This window comes from Benincasa hispida, chromosome 11, assembly GCF_027475165.1.
Source record: "Benincasa hispida cultivar pf3 chromosome 11, pf3_genome.v1.1, whole genome shotgun sequence".
Lineage (NCBI taxonomy): Eukaryota > Viridiplantae > Streptophyta > Magnoliopsida > Cucurbitales > Cucurbitaceae > Benincasa > Benincasa hispida.
Genome location: NC_143488.1, coordinates 58,331,739 through 58,347,904, shown reverse-complemented (window position 1 = coordinate 58,347,904; position 16,166 = coordinate 58,331,739). Strand labels below are relative to the sequence as shown.

Here is a 16,166-nt window from a genome sequence, read left to right as displayed (position 1 = left end):
TGAAAGAAAATATGAGTGGCTATCACTGATAGACTTTCATTTGCAATTTATATTTATTATTTGTTATAATAATCAAACTTGATGATTGGTTTGTTAGTGTTAAGTCACTTATGAATTGAGTACTTTCAAGTCTTGGGTAATAAACGCATCCTCATAATTCTTGTGAAAAAAATGGGAGGAAGAAAAAATTTAAATAAAAGGAAAGAAAAAATTTAAAAATAAGAGAAAGAGGATGAGCAAAAACTGAAGAAAGGAAAGAAGATTAAATAAAAAAAAATGAAGCAAAAATCAGAGAAATGAAAGAATTTTTTTTTAAAAAAAAAAAAAAAAAAAAAAGAGAGAGAAAGCAAAAAATCGGAGAAAAAAGGGGAAGAAGCAAAAATCGGAGAAATGAAAGAAAATAAAAAAAAATGAATAAGCAAAAATGGAAGAAAGAAAAGAAAATTTAAAAAAAGAGAGGAAAAAAGAAGTAAATGAAAGAAAATAAAAAAGAAAGGGAAGAAAAAGAAAGGGAAAAATAAGGAAATGAAAGAAAAAATAAAGGAAAGAAGCAAAAATCAGATAAAGGAAAAAATAACTTTTTTTAAAAAAAAAAAAAAAGGAACAAGTAAAAACTAGAGAAAGAAATAAAAAATGAAAAAATAATGAAAGAAGCAAAAATTGAAGAAAATAAAGAAAATAACAAGACTAAAAAATGTGTGCAACAAGACAAGATAAGACAAAGGAGGGCGAAATTAGAAATTTAAAAAAAAAAAAAAAAAAAAAATTGACTAGTCAACTCATCGTTATAAAAGGTTGGTTTCTTGCTTCTCTTTATTAAGTTTTCCCTTGTAAATTGAACTCATTTCATCCAAATAATTACAATAACAATAAATAACGGAGTTTTCCTCATGGACTCAATAAAAAGAAAAAAAGAAACTAATTATTACTTGTATGCATATATATCAATTCCAATCGAAAGTCAAACTAACTCAATTGGCATACGATGTGTTTGTGATCAATAAATTTGTGATTCGAATCTTCATATCTCATTGTATTAAAAGAAAAAATCTAACACAAAATTATAGTAAACATTATTGAAATCAACAAAGTGAATTCAATTTTTTATAAGACAGCACGGTTGTACAACCTATATAATAGAAGATGTTCAAGTAAGATAGTGATAACACTAATTCCATCAGCATTCAGCAGTTGAGATCATTGATGACCTCAACCGGTGGAAGTGTTTGGTTGTATGTAAGGTTCACTAATCTAGTGAAAGGAATTTTGGGGAAGCACCTTGGAAGCATTCGGATTTACATACAATCTCTTGTAACTTTTCTGTTTTCTTTTCTTTTTTATTCAAAAAATACTATTTTCTGAATGAATCCTATTTCTTAAAAATGATATGGCTTATCGAAAATCATCTTTCCTTGAGATTAAAAGTACTTTTGAAACAGTCCTTTTCATAACTTTCTCCAATAACTACGATGCCAACTAATAAATTTCCATATTAGTAAAAAATAGATAAGACATACAAACATAAAAATAGAAGTATTTATAAATTTTATTTTTAAAAATCAAAAATAAAAAATCAAATATTTACCAAATAGAACTTACACTATCAAAAAAGTTTGTGATACGAAAGAAAAAATTTCATACTATACTATACCATTATAGTTAAACATACGATCATTTATTTTATGATTATATCCTAATATAACTCATATCTTACTCTTAGTTGATTATTTGAACTAAATAGAAAACCAAGTATAGATACTTGAATATTTCTATTTTCTTTAAATATGACGTGATAATAGATTCGAACCTATAACTTCTTAAAATGAGTAAAATGAGTAGAGATGATAGAATTTAACTATGTCCTCCCCTTACTAAGACTCTCTAAGTGTGGAAGGACATAAGAGATGGGAATAAATACGCCTAAGTTTATTTCATATTCAAGTCACTAGGACAGAAGGAAAAAGAATCTCATCATATAGAGGCGTTTTACCTTGATCTTTTGTGGCTCCATCAATAACAACTTTTGTCTTTTTTATAGAAGTCAGCATTGATTACCAACCATTTTGTTGGTTCGTCATCTCGTTATTATAATTTTGAAGCTATAAATGTAGTTTGAAAAATAAATCTCCCATTTGGTTTTTTTTAAAAAAAAATTAAGTTTCAGAAGTATTTTCAAAATTCAAATTAAGTTTTGACAACTAAAAAGCTAGATTTTTAAATCTTGTGAAAAAACGAATTTCAAAAACCAAAAACAAAAATTTAATATCCCACAACTTCGTTTTTTTGGTTTTTGGTTTTTGAAAATTAAGCTTAAATAGTTATATACACCTCTTCCACTTCTAAATATCTTTCTTTTGATATCTACTTTTTGTCTGTGTTTTTAAAAATCAAATCAAAATTTGGAAACTACAAAAATTGTTTTTAAAAATTTGTTTTTGTTTTTGAAATTTAACTAAGAATGCAACTCTTCTACTTAAAATTGATACAAATCATAATAAAAAAAATGAAAGGAGTATATTAATTTTCAAAAACTAAAAACCAAAAATAAGATAGTTATCAAATTGGGCCTAAAAATTTGATAATAATTTGACTTTTGATTTTTGTAAGTTAAACATTAAATCACTTCACTTGTGATCTCTATTTTGTTATTGCAACTTTCTAGGAATTTTTTCAAAATCCAAACTAAATTATGAAAACTAATAAAAGTAGTTTTAAAAATTATCTTGACACTTCGGTCAAGAGGCAGGATAGCATCCCACCACCTTCTTGGCTTGACTGGTAGGCACAATCGCTTGAGTCTAGTTCTTGAGCGAATGAGTCGTTTTCAATAAAAATTTCTCTTTAGCAATCAGCCATCAACCCTCTTTAAGCTGTCGAATATAGATAGGAGATCCACTTCGACGTTCAAGGTTGGCAGCAAGCGTAAATGCAATCACAAATTTGATTAATTAATATCTCTCCCACCCTAACGCACTCTGTTATGACACAATCTTTGTTTTCAGAATTTGCTATGAAATGCAAAGAGATTGCGTGAAAATAAGTATGAATGGCAAAGGGATTGCAGGAATATAAATATAATTTTGAAAAACTAAAAATCAAATAATTTTCAAACTCTAATAAACGAGTTTTTCGAAATTCCTTACCCAACTTAATCATCTTGCTTAACTAAAACACGAGAACAAGGAAAATGGTACAAAAGGACAAACACACTATATGCATCGTGTAATGGGGTCATTACAGTAAATCAGCATTGAATTTCTGGCCTCCATAAATAATAAAGCTTAGATGAATGTGGTGTGAGAATCCAACCTTTAACGGAGGCTGCACAAGCGAGGCCTAGAACAGAACTGTTTGCCATTTGCTTTGACCACTGCCATTACCCCAGCAGTAACACCAGCCCAAAGCACAGATGACATAAATTGCTGGGCGTTCCTTCCCGCTATAAGACAAAATCATGAAGCATATTTTCATTTTTGATCATCCTAGGAATATACAAAACAACAATCTTAAGAAATTGATGATCATAACATTCATACCTTGCTGAAGCGTGAGAGATGTAATCGTCAAACCTCCAACCACTAGAACTGATGCTACTGGGAGATACTGCATAATGAAGTAAATAAAGTATTAGTTGGATATAAATTTTAGAAAATACTTAGGCCCAGAAATTTAATGATTCCTCTCATTACTTGCATCATTCCACATTGATATAGCAGGCAAATCAAAGTATTATTGCATGTATGAGAGTAATTTTGAAATGGCTAAATCAAAATTTTCATATTCAAATTCAAAATTACTTTCAAACGTGTTTTCAAGTGTTAAATCGCCAATTAACCTAAAAGCTTAAGCTGATGGGTGAAGATAAATTTAATATTTTCTAACACTTCCCCTCACTACTTCCTGGACCACCTACTTTGAAACCTTGTTAAATCACCAATTAACCCAAAAACTGATAAATGAAGGTAAATTTAATATTTTATCATCTAACATTAAGTAATCATCCCTTCAAAATAAACTCAAACATTAAATTAATTTAGAATACTTTTTATTTCAAACAAACATGCCCTGAGTTTAGTTCTCATCATCACTCTAAACAAGGAGTAGGGAAAACTTACAGATAGTGATTCGAATCCATTAAGTTGGAAAGGTGAAGGACCGTGTTTATTGATACTATAGCGGCCACATATAAGATCTATTGCATCCTAGAAAAAATAAAGCTATATACTTTAGAAATGGAGCTTTGTTCATTTGAACCAGATTTTCATAGATGTAGAGACTTACCTGCCGAACGCCATCATGGAAATTATTCAGATAATATCTGGTAATAGCACTCATCCCATCTTTGATTACTCCGGAAAAAGTCTGTTTTCCATATCTGCAATACAAAAGTTCAATTTACTGGAAGTATTTAAACATTTTATTTTCTCTCACAAGAATAAATTTTGAGTTAGGTTTACCTCACTAAGTCTCCTTTCAAAGCATGAGTACCAGCATACTGGAGACTAATCTCATCACCTTGCTCAGCCCACACTAGGAAGATAATACATAGTTTAGTAGATATGCGTGACTTTATGAGGATGAGACGTGAAGGTTTTATATATAGCCATGCAGACTTCTAAGCTCAGGGTCTATGGATCTAATGAAACAGGAGGCATACACGTTCTAAATTTTGTGTAATCTTCATTGCACTTCGTAATGCACTCAGCAGATGTAAGTAGTCCGACCCTCTGCAATTGCTTGGTCAAAGATCTTTGAGCCAAGAAACACTGTTAAAGAGAGAAATAACATAAGATAACAAACAGGACTCAAGTTTTAACATGTGACATAAAATTGTTGAAGTGAAAGGACATCCTCTTCTCACAAACCTGAGTAACATTTGTTCTATCAAGACAATCAATGCAGTTAGCTCTAATAATTCCCTTTTGCTCCCGAAGTATATTTCCTTCTGGATCTATGAGGAGGTATCTGCTCCGCTGGAACAGTAACGATTAAAAGCTGAATTATGGATAGGCAGCATACCTGGTTTTTGCATTCTTAATATGTAAGGACTTATATTCAGAATTTCCATCCATATTACCCTTGGTTTTCAAAATCCTCTGAGATTTGATCGTATAAAAGCTGCAGATTTTCAAACTTTGTGGTGCCACATATATGGTGAAAATCAAAGGGGACATATCTGCAACAGATGTACAAGGGGAACCGTTTCATTTTCTCATATAATAATAAAAAAGACGTGCATATGAAACCAGATGTTGAGATGGCGACACCATACAAATGGTTACCATCATCTAGTGCAAATTTTTACTACATTCTCTGGAGTACTAAACACCAGCATATCCAGATATCATGATGTGTTAGCCACATCCCCTTCGAAAGAAAAATTCCAAATCACCATAAGCGAGAGACTGAGAGAGAAAATCAGGTGATTTTTTTTCCATATATTTCAAATTGTGCAAAGTTGGAACAAGACGTCATGGTGAAGGATAGAGATGTAGGAAGGGACTGGATAAAGATATTTAGACATCATGGGGAAGGATAGAGGGAAGAGACCTGCATATCCATAAACAGGCTGTACGAGCATGGAAAGGTCCCATTACAAAGACAATAATTTAAATCATCACCAATCAAGAAAATTAAATCCATAGCATCAGGCAATTCTTTTTCCGAAACAATAAAAGTAAGAGAGGACTAGAATTCAGAAGGTAGAAGGAACCTAATGTCTACAACCGAAAGTCAGAGACTCAAGTGTTGCCAACTAACTAAATATTATAGGGGGCAACACAGAAGCCAACCAGAAATGAGGGAGAGGGGGAGAAAAACAAACAGAGAAGTTAACGAGTTAACTACTGAGAACTCGACATTGTGAGCTAAGCTACATAAGGTCTTGATTATTGTAAGCTCCGAAATTTGAAGGGAATGCTTTTTATGTTCGCAGTTGTGCTTTTAATCCAACCATTGAAAAGTTTAGTATCTATTTAATTAGAACTAGTAGGAACTGTATAGGATTCGAAGTTGGCCATACTAGAAGCTTGCCTACTATACTCAACGTGGATTGGGCCAGCTACACCCCTTTACTTCTACACTACTTGGTGAAAAGCTTTGTCGAGATTCCACATATTTTATTATACCTAACAGTTGGCAGCTTCTGCATTTCAGCAGCGAATGCTGCACTCAATTGACCTTCTTCACCATGCTGAAATAGAAAAATATTAAGAAACATTATACTAGCTCAATGAAGATCACAAATGAGCGTTACAGCATGAGGCTTGTAAAAGAAGCATAAAAACGTGTGCATGTTGGCAAATGCAGATGTTCTAACTTAAACAGCCATAGTAACAAGAAATTACAGGTTATAACCAGACTGAGTTACAAAGAAAAATAGTTTGCAAACTTAAGTGACGTCATATTGTTCTTCAATTTTTGGAAACGGAACACGTAGGATTTGTATGCATCTGGAGAGTGTAACTCCCCAAAGCCTACAAAGAGAATCTTGATGCATGTGGATGGATGTATCTTATTAGCATGAGAGGAAAGGGATAAGAAGTGGTACTTTATCAGTTAAGTCAACTGCTATTATCTCTCCATATCGTTGTGAAAGATCAAAAAAGTGATGTTGCACAACTTTCGACTGTATATCAGAAAAGTAGTGGGTATTGATGAGGGAAACACTTACACATCCAATTAAAGAAAGGTGTAAAAAAGTTAAAATATACCGATTTCTCATCATTGACAATTTTAAGGTGTGGTTTATAGCTCAAATCAACAATCTGCTCCCAAAGTAGAGGAATCGAACCTCGAATCTGCAAAATAGAGAGAATTTTGATACAAAATAAATTGATTGGACGGAACTTAAAGATATAGATATTGAATTTATCATTAAAAAAGAATTGTTCATATCTATCAAAAACGAAAACCCATTTTTAAATCGTAATTGGCATGTCTAAATAATCCTATTTTAAGGCATCCACCATGGTGATTGGTATCGTCAATTAGAGGTTCTCTTACCTGAAGTTAGTGCAAGTAATGTTAAAGCAGAAGTTTCAAGTTATTCAATTACATTCAGCAAGAAGCAAAATACCTGCAATAGTGAAGCTTTAAGACCTTCATGCTCCACTAGTTGCTCAGTTTCGATAAAATTGGCTGTGTCACCTTCAAGATTGGCTCCCCTTCTCCACATTCTCGTTCCTAGTAATCAAGAACCATTTCCAAAACTAATTAGTATTTTTATAACAGCCTGAAATTTGTTTAATAATTGGCAATATCCGTAAAATGTACCTAGTCGTCGAGTACATCGCCTTGAAATTAACGTTAGTTGAGTAGGTGACTCTTTCAGCTTCAGCTGTACAGCCTGGAAGCTTACAGCTTTGTTAAGGTTTGGTTTGTGGCTCCAATAAGACAGATAAATTTACAATTTCTTTAGAACCTTTAATCCACTCTAATGTAATACTTGCATATTTGTATGGAAAATGTCTATACAGGTTAAGATTATTTTACAGGTGAAGGAAAAACAATGGTAGAACTTCGTAAGTGAGAATAAACAAATAGAAAATATTGGAGAAACGACTACATGTTTCTACTAAATGTTTTCTAGAAAAGAGAGAAGTTTTTTGGTTTGACTAGAAAATAGAAAAGTTTTAAATGGTCTCACGGACATCCTCCAAATTAATATATGATTTGGAAATTTAGGATATTTCCTTGCAGTAGTGGAATGATGAACTCATCAAGCTGCAAAGAAGAAGAATAAATTGATTTCAAAGAAAAGAAAAATAAGCAAATTAACGAGTCAATCCGAAATAGATTACTCTTTAACTAACTAGAAAGTACTCCCAGAGCATTAGCCTGGAACAACCATACACAATGCAGCACATGCCACCTACCTTGAACTCTATAAGTTCCACTAGAAGATTTTTGTTCCAAACGAATCTAGGGTCAGCCTGGAATTTAGAAACAAATAATAAACATATAATTATATAATCAGATAAAAATTCACGATTCACAATCTAAATGAAACAGGGGATAAACAAGGGGCAAATGCATTAAAGTCAGAGACAATGCAAAGGATGTAGATTTTAATGATAGCAGGAGGAAGGAACAATTAGAAATGACGGACATTATAAGAATCAAAGTTACGTGTGCTTATATATGGAACTCGTAGATTCCCTAGTTAATTAAGAGAAAGAAATAAACAACATAGGAATCTCATCATAATACGGGTAGAATCAACAGAATTGAGAAAGTCGTTCAAGGTACGGAAAAGGTCACATCCATTAACTCAGTATGAAACAAAGCGAGCTAACTGGTCTGCTCCTTGTCTGTGTGTGAGTGAGAAAGGACAAAAGAGAGACACAGTTGAGACTAGGAAACTCCAAAGCATTGTTGCCGATAAAGTGTGAACAGAAGTTTTTTTTTTCAGATAGTAATCAAATTCCACGCCCCATTTACCTGCTTCCAAAGTGGTCTTGCCGTCCATCCTTCAGCAAACTTACACCTTCTCTGTAAGCTGTTACAAGAAAGTGAAGGTATCTTACAACTTAAGAACAAAATGACAAAATCTGAAGCAGAACTAAGATCCAAAGACCATGAGTCCATAATTATAACAATAAAAGAAACTATATTTAAAAGTGGAGAAGATCATTTACTTCAACGTTAAATCTGTTTGGTATGAATAATACAACCCCGGAGTTGTTTCCACTGTTTTCAACAAAGTCAGGAAGTAAGCTTCATCTTTTTTCTGCTCAAAAGAAACGATTCCCAGGATGTAAATGGGATTTTGACCATGCAAGAACAAATGTCAAAAGAATTATTACGAAGAAGCATACTTCTTGAGAAGTTGAAAGCTTCAAAGCCGCATCACAAGGGAGGAACTTCATAGACGTTACTTGAAAAACAGGGAAACCAAGGAAGTTTCCTACTTCTTTTCGTGAAGTTATCACAAGCATGTATACTCCTACACAAGAACATGAATAATCAAAAGCGGGAAGCAATGAAAATATCATATGTTCTTACTTCTAAAGATGTCAGGCCGCTGAACAGATCAAGTGAAGCTGGTAACTACCTTATACTTGTCTTTATTTATAAAAAGTTCAGTGAACAAGATTCTGAAGCCAAGCACATAAAATTGTATCAGTAATTGCTGGTTAAACATGGTTGTTGATGCAATATTAAATCATCATACTGCAAATAGCATCATGTGCTTCCTTTTCCAACCCTAATAGATTATGACAACAATATCCTACAAACGTGAACATGAATACCATATTCATCAAAAGCAATTACCGGCAACTAATCTTATTGTACCATATTCATCAAAAGCAATTACCGGCAACTAATCTTATTGTCCCAGCCACTCCATAAATTGTGGACATTTTTGTTGCATTTCCAAAACAAGTAGTATCACCTGTAACAATGAGACATTCAGACTATTTTTAGTATGGCAAACGGGCAAAAAATTGGAAGTTTCTCAATAAGTTTGCGAGCTAACATTAGTTGCAAGTTATATGATTAAAGATACTGCAGGGAGTAATATTTTTCAAGCGTGATAAGGAAGAGCTAGCCAATTAAGTTTCCACTTATAGCAAATAGGTTCTTGTGGATAATGTAGTTAGTGTACAAAATTTACGTCACTGTACGACCTGCTCAGCATCCGCCAGAATTAATTTATGATTATAAAAAGAAGAAAAAGTATAGAAGATGAGAACGAATGATGTCAATCAATTCGCACATAATCTTCCAAGATTTCTCAGACTGATGAGGAAATGAAGCTGTTTAAAGAAATATCTATTGAATTTGCGAGTCTGAGACATTCAAGTACCGATACTGTTTGAATATCAGAAGATAACGACAAACCAGCTATGAAATGCTCACTGAAACCACGTTTTAAGAGAAATACAGGCAGGGAACAAGACAAAACCACAGAGTTCAAACATATAAATATGATGCAATTCATTTTTGTAGCAACGAATAACTGAACGAATAAAGGACCTGAAATTCGGAATCTCATAAAAATTGATTTCAGTATAGAACACGAAATTCGCCAGCCAATTCATGGTTAGAATGCCAATCATTAAATATACGTCTAGCTCGAATCCTTCGGATTCTTCGTTTTCCTTGGACCTTATTTTCTCATCAATCAAACTACTATGAGAAACTGTATTATCGAAAAGAAATCCTTACAATCAAGCGGCTCGATATTTCCATCCCCGCGGTTGATCGAGAAGCCTCGACTGGGAAATTCCACAGACTTTACAACGAACCTATCCTGAAATTCGTACAATTCCAGCTGATCGTAGAGCTTGAATCTCTCGCAAGAGGAGGATTCGCCTTCCATGTTAGGGATCAAGAGAAGCAGAAAGGAAATCTAGAAAATAAGATCGTTGGAAGAACCATCAGGAGATTGAATTTGATCCATCTGGTGGATTGAGAACGGATTAGCCATTTTAGAAAGCTCGATTCATGTCATCAGCTTTGAAGCCTCTGACTAACATCTAAGCCAATGTCCAATAAAACCCAGCGCAGTTGTACGGTCAAAATATGATCATGGTAATCCCGTGCTTCCTTTGCCAAATAAATTAATTAATTCATTGATCTATTTGAAAATCTTTTTCAACGACCATCACTTTTCCTTTTGAAGAATTCAACGACCATCAATTGACTGAAAAAAAGTAAGATTCCCAAATGTAGAAACAAATTTTATTATTTGGGTATTATTTTTCACATTATGGAAATCCACTAAAGTGTTAAAATGTTCTTAACTTATCTCAACAAAATTGTATTAATAATTGGTGAAATTTTATAAAACTATTTTCATATCATTATAGTTTGTTAATAATAGTAATAAATAACTTACCACCGTTACCAAGGTAGACCTAACTCTTTTACACAAAATTAGAGATTCAAATTTACATACCCAATAAAAAAAAAAAAATACATAGTCCAGCCAACATCTAACTTTCATCATATCAATCTTCACGTCAAAAATTCAATTCTCCCATTCAGCGTATATATGATGGAAAAAATCCCTCATCCCCACATTTCATTATCAACATAAAATAACATAAATTTCACATACCCCACATTTTTCTAAACTAGAAAACAATACATTTCTTGATAAAATATTAATTGACTAAAAATATGATTTAAATATTAATGTTGACGGATATAAAGTATATAAATATTAATGGACAATCTTATTTTGTTTAGTGGAATCCTTGGTTGTTGGGGGTACAATTTTGGATTCATATGGGTCTATGGTGGTTCATGATGCAGGGAATAGTTTGAAGGCGCGGTTGTCGGAGTTTTTAGATAGTGAGGAAGGTTGAAGGTGGCCTACAGTGTCTTGGAAGTTGCTTGAGATCTATGGTCTTATTCAAGCAATGGGGCCTAGGGTGAGGGGGAGGATTATTGGGTTTGGGAGTCGGGTGCTAATGGGCGATTTTCTATTGGTAGTGCATGGGAGAGTTTGCGTCCTCATCGTCCTAGGGTGTCTTGAGCTTTTGTGGACGGAGATAGTATTCCACGTTACTCCTTTTGTGCGTGGTAGAGGTGTTCAAAAACCCGATGACCCGAAAAAACTGATCAACCCAACCCATGCGATTTGGGTTGGGTTGGGTTCAAATAAATAAAAATTTTATGAGTTGGGTTGGTTCATGGGTTCACCTAATATAACTCAAATCAACCCGTACCAACCCGAATTTATTATTAACTTTAAAATATATTTTTTTTTCTTACTTATAACGCAATTATTTATACATATATTGATTTTAATTTTATTTAATTTCAATATTTTTTTAATAATTTATTTTTCAACAACTTTTAGAAGTAGTTTCTTTATACTTTAGAAAGAAAATTTTCACTATATAAATTGAAATTGAGTTGTTAATCTTAATTCAATATATGAAAATAATTAAATTAGACTTTTACATATTTACGTTTTGCTTCTTTTTAGAATAAAATTTTAAATAAATGACTTGATTAACTCGAACCAACCCAACCAAAATATTTCATGGTTGGGTTGTGTTAGGTTTATTTTTTAATAAAGGTTATTTGGGTTGAAAAAATTTACAACCTGAACAATTGGGTTGGGTCTAAAAAGTCTTTCAACCCAACCCAACCTAACCTATGAACACCCCTAGTGCGTGGTTAGCTATGAGGGACAGGTTGAGTACGCGAGATTGGTTGAGGAGTTGGGGTGTGTTGTCAGAGGAGGTGTCTTCTGTGTGGGAAAGGTATAGAGTCTCAAGATCATTTATTTTTCGAGTGTGGGTTTGGTTTGGGAAAGAGATGTGGTCAGGTATGTTGCGTCAGTTTGGGTTCATCGCATCGGGTGGCAGGTTAGGATGTCGAGTCGAGTTGGTTGTGCCGAGTGGGGTCAGGTAAGGGGGTGCGTAGTAAGTTGTTTCGTGTATTCTGGTGTACTTCCATCTACTATATCTGACAGGAGCATAATCGACGGCTACATAGAAGGCATTCGAGGTCGATGTCTGTTTTATTTCACCTTATGGTCTCTACAAATCGTGCTCGAGCTACTTCCTAGCAGGTTGATCTTCTTGGTCTTATCTAGCGTGTTTACAGTTGCTTTTCTTCTTTCTGAACTTGTTGCTCTCTGTTTTGCTGTTGTCCCTAGTCGTGGGGTTTTGGTTTCTCTTCTCTAGCTTTCTCCCCGATGTTTTGGAGTTTTTTTTTTCGTTTATGTTTGGTTCGCTCAAGTTTTTGCTTTGTTTGCATTTTGTTGCCCTATTTTTGCTTGTGCTTTATTGCTTTTATGCATTGATCTCGGGCTATGGGATCCTCCTTGTTGTATAATAATATCATCTATTCTAAAAAAAATCTTCAAATCCAGGATTTAAGACATCTAAAGTTAATCAAATTCTTGTTGATTTTAAGCTTCAACCATTTACTAATTTTGGAGTTATTAAACAATTTCAAAATCCACAAAACTTCAGCAATTGCTTTGAGAGGAAATGAGAAAAGGAGGGAGTAGAGGCTTTTTAACATATAGTTGTTCAACCTGTGAAACTTAAAACTACACTTCTATAGAGCAACTGACAAAGCATGAAAGCAGGCACAATCTCACCTCCTTCCAATTATGCCTCTCACTCCAACAAAACATTAGTTGCTTAAAATCTGACAATCAATTCTTGAACAAACCACTAAGTTCACCTTTTTCATGCATAGAACTAAGAATGTCACAACCTCCAATTAATTGGCCATCCACGAAGATCTGAGGAAACGTAGGCCAGTTGCTGTACGTTTTGAGAGTTTCCCTTAGCCCATTGTTGTATTCTTCATCGAGCACATCGACACTCTCATAATCTACGCCTTCAGCTTCAAGAATCCCTATTACCCTTTGCGAAAAACCACACGATGGTGCGCTTCTTGAACCCTTGATGAATGCAACAACCTTGTTCTCCTTCACTAATTGATCGATGAGTTCTTCTAATGGGACAGTAAGTTGGACATGTCGACCAGGCGTCAACCTCAGATCGGCTTTCTTCTTTGGTGGCTGCCTTACCCATGTTGCATTGCCAGATTCATTACCTGGTGGTACCTTCCCGGTGGCTTTTATGTGTTCTTCCATCCATGACTTCCATGCTTGTGTTAAGGTTGTTCTATCAGGTTCATCTACTACTCCATACTACAAAGAGTTAACATTCAAAATGGAAAGTCAGGTAAGATCAGATTTCTATGGCTGCACAAAAAACTTGAATTTTACCACAACTCCTCATCAAGACAAATAGATTAAGTAATACACTGCCTCTCAATTATGAATTTCTTCCTAAAACCATTCCTACTTCTTTTGAGTATAATATAGGTTCCTCGTATCCCTATTACATTAGAAGAAGAATTCATATGAGAATAGAATGCACCAGAATGTGTAGAGTAAGGTAGATAGATAATCATCAAGCATAATGAGTTTCCTCAACAACTAGCACCTAGCTTGACCCGTAAGAATATTCAAGGTGCGCAAAAAGGAGTATCTATTTTATATACGATTGACGTAAGGAGATATACCCATTGCACAACAAAAATGATCTTGTCAAAGGGTAACTGCCACTCAGAAGGTCCTAAGTCAGAAAGCTGATAAAATCACCATCTTCTCTAAGAAAAGTTCATGAAGTGTAGTGTAGTATACAGGAAGCCGATTTGATTTAAGCTACCAACCACAAAATGTTGAAATATATGTTCAAGCAAAGTCCAAAGAACTATGAGATTGCAAGCAGCAGCAACAAGTGAAAAACAATTTTCCCTGTGTCCAGCAAGTGAACGACTATCTCCCAACATAAATTGCAATTTGACTGACTTCCCCTAATTCCAGTTCCAGCTATACTTCTACACCATTTCAATTTTCAACCGATGAACTGATAAGTGAAGATCGAGTTAGTCAGTAATGGAGCAATTATCAGTAGTACAGCGCGAACAAAACCACGTGATTATGATGCAGATGTATCATTCCAAGCCCGATGAAAGCTAAGAAGCCTAGGCTAAATTGAGTGTCCAAGACTCGATTAACAAAAAATTGAGACATCGATCCATTGGAGACAATAATGAATGCATATGCACAGAACTTTTCGCTAGAACAAACGAAACGTTTCGAGATTACATCCAAACGAAGAAGATCTATACTCCACAGTGTCTAGTACCTCATTCTCAATTCATCATGCATCGCACTAGCGCAATAACCTCAATAAACCTTACCAACAATCAATTAGGGCTCAAAATGGAAAAAAAATGAAGAAATAAACAACAGGAAAAAGACACCTCCTACCTTGACGGAGACGCAAAGCTCTGGTACTGATTTCCAGTGAGTGGCGACGCTCCCCCCTATGTTCCTTGTAATGCCGATGAACTGAACATCGCCGTCCTTGTCGTAAACGGCATAAACACCGGCGTCAGAAGGAAATCTTCCGGCAATTTCCCCCGCGGTCTCCGGCACGGAGTTGAGGTCAGACTCCGAGAGATTCTTGGCAGCAAAAGGGATTAACGAAGAAGCGCGAGGTTTGGCTGTAGTGTAGAGCTTTGAGGAGCCGGAAAGGAGAGGAGAAGGATTAGTTTGAGAGCTCGGGAAGAATTTGGAAGTGCTTTGGGAAGATTTGATTGAAATGATCTGAAGAGACGGAGGAGTGTGGAGTAGAGGAAGGTTGATTGCAGCCATTGGGAAGAAGCGGAGCTGAAACCGCTCGCCCTGTCAGAGATATTTTGCTTTTGCAGAAGTTAACTTTTCGCCCCAGCCCATTTATAGGCCCAACTTCCAGTTTTTTGCTTTGGACGGCCCAAATTAGAGACCAGCCATTGGCCAGTGCCCTGAAGGGAGTGGGTTTTAATTTTTTATAATTACTTTCTAGTCCTTTGATTTTGAGAAAATAATCGCCCAATCTTTTTAAATGTAGTTTTTTAATCCTCGAATTTTTTAAAATATTTAAATCTTATTTTGGTCTTTGAATTTTTAATAATATTCTATCTTAGTTCTAAGATTTATAAAATGTTTTTTTAATCCCTAGATTTTGAATATTGTTTTATTTTAAAAAACTACATTTTTAATCCCTCGTTTTAGTCCCTAAATTTTTTTAAAATGCTTATTTTGATCCTTGCTATATTGAGATTTTGTTAACTAACAAAATGGTAAGGTGACTTATTTTTTTGATGACTAAGAGTCTGAGCTACCAAATAAGTTAGCTACACAAAAAGTTCTAGAGTTTCTGTAACAACCCGACTCCTTAGGACTTGTACTAGTCGTCACTACATGCATGTATACATTACAAAATCGACATTTTTTCATGATTTTGAAAAAACTATTTAAATACCATGAAGTAAATAACTTTGTTAAGAGTATATAACTAGAATTCATTTAACTGGGTACCATATAAAATATAAGAAAATTTAATATTACTAAAAACACATCATCCAAAACATCCAAAGTGCAAAAACTGAAAATTTTCTAAATTCAACAACTGACTAAGTATAAAATCATGAAAACATAGAACAAAAAACAAGAGCGGAAGTATTTGATGGTCCCAATGGCTCGATCACGAATTCCGCCCGTCATTCGATAGTGTATTCTTATCTTTTTCTGAAAATGAAACATGAAAAAGAATGAGTATAAAATACTCTATAAATAATCCCACTACTGGGGTCAGGTTAAACATTTATGTCCAATAAATGCAATGTAA

General features: G+C 34.2%; 2 protein-coding genes across 6 annotated transcripts; both read right to left on the bottom strand.

The window, feature by feature from the left end:
- Positions 1-3,058: 3,058 nt before the first annotated feature.
- On the bottom strand, positions 3,059-10,561 carry SAC8 (SAC domain-containing protein 8). 5 transcript variants are annotated; one of them, XM_090307303.1, is made up of 21 exons: positions 10,174-10,561; positions 9,320-9,397; positions 9,056-9,232; positions 8,820-8,947; positions 8,640-8,731; positions 8,443-8,500; positions 7,878-7,934; positions 7,694-7,725; positions 7,276-7,358; positions 7,079-7,185; positions 6,714-6,800; positions 6,551-6,628; positions 6,129-6,193; positions 5,078-5,176; positions 4,866-4,965; positions 4,658-4,766; positions 4,458-4,530; positions 4,282-4,375; positions 4,116-4,202; positions 3,537-3,603; positions 3,059-3,439 (listed from the first exon to the last, which is right to left on the bottom strand). In XM_090307303.1, exons 4-21 carry the CDS (start codon positions 8,937-8,939, stop codon positions 3,312-3,314), a joined length of 1,536 nt encoding a protein of 511 aa, XP_090163429.1. In that variant the 5' UTR covers positions 8,940-8,947; positions 9,056-9,232; positions 9,320-9,397; positions 10,174-10,561; the 3' UTR covers positions 3,059-3,311. The 5 variants fall into 5 exon arrangements, with proteins under 5 accessions (XP_090163429.1, XP_090163426.1, XP_090163428.1 ...); XM_090307300.1 differs by lacking the exon at positions 9,056-9,232; XM_090307302.1 differs by lacking the exons at positions 4,116-4,202; positions 9,056-9,232.
- A 2,399-nt stretch (positions 10,562-12,960) lies between these two features.
- On the bottom strand, positions 12,961-15,207 carry CXIP2 (CAX-interacting protein 2). Its single transcript, XM_039050412.2, has 2 exons — positions 14,765-15,207; positions 12,961-13,633 (listed from the first exon to the last, which is right to left on the bottom strand). The coding sequence occupies exons 1-2, from the start codon at positions 15,149-15,151 to the stop codon at positions 13,130-13,132; spliced, it is 891 nt and encodes a 296-aa protein (XP_038906340.1). The 5' UTR covers positions 15,152-15,207; the 3' UTR covers positions 12,961-13,129.
- Between the last annotated feature and the right edge of the window lie 959 nt (positions 15,208-16,166).

Coding starts and splice junctions, on each gene's coding strand:
- SAC8 (XM_090307300.1), bottom strand. CDS start 10,327: ATGGAAGGCGAATCCTCCTCTTGCGAGAGATTCAAGCTCTACGATCAG. Junction 8,732..8,819: donor AGCTTTCAACTTCTCAAGAA/GTATGCTTCTTC, acceptor TCTTTTGAGCAG/AAAAAAGATGAAGCTTACTT. Junction 4,531..4,657: donor TTACACAAAATTTAGAACGT/GTATGCCTCCTG, acceptor TTATCTTCCTAG/TGTGGGCTGAGCAAGGTGAT.
- CXIP2 (XM_039050412.2), bottom strand. CDS start 15,151: ATGGCTGCAATCAACCTTCCTCTACTCCACACTCCTCCGTCTCTTCAG. Junction 13,634..14,764: donor AGCTTTGCGTCTCCGTCAAG/GTAGGAGGTGTC, acceptor AACTCTTTGTAG/TATGGAGTAGTAGATGAACC.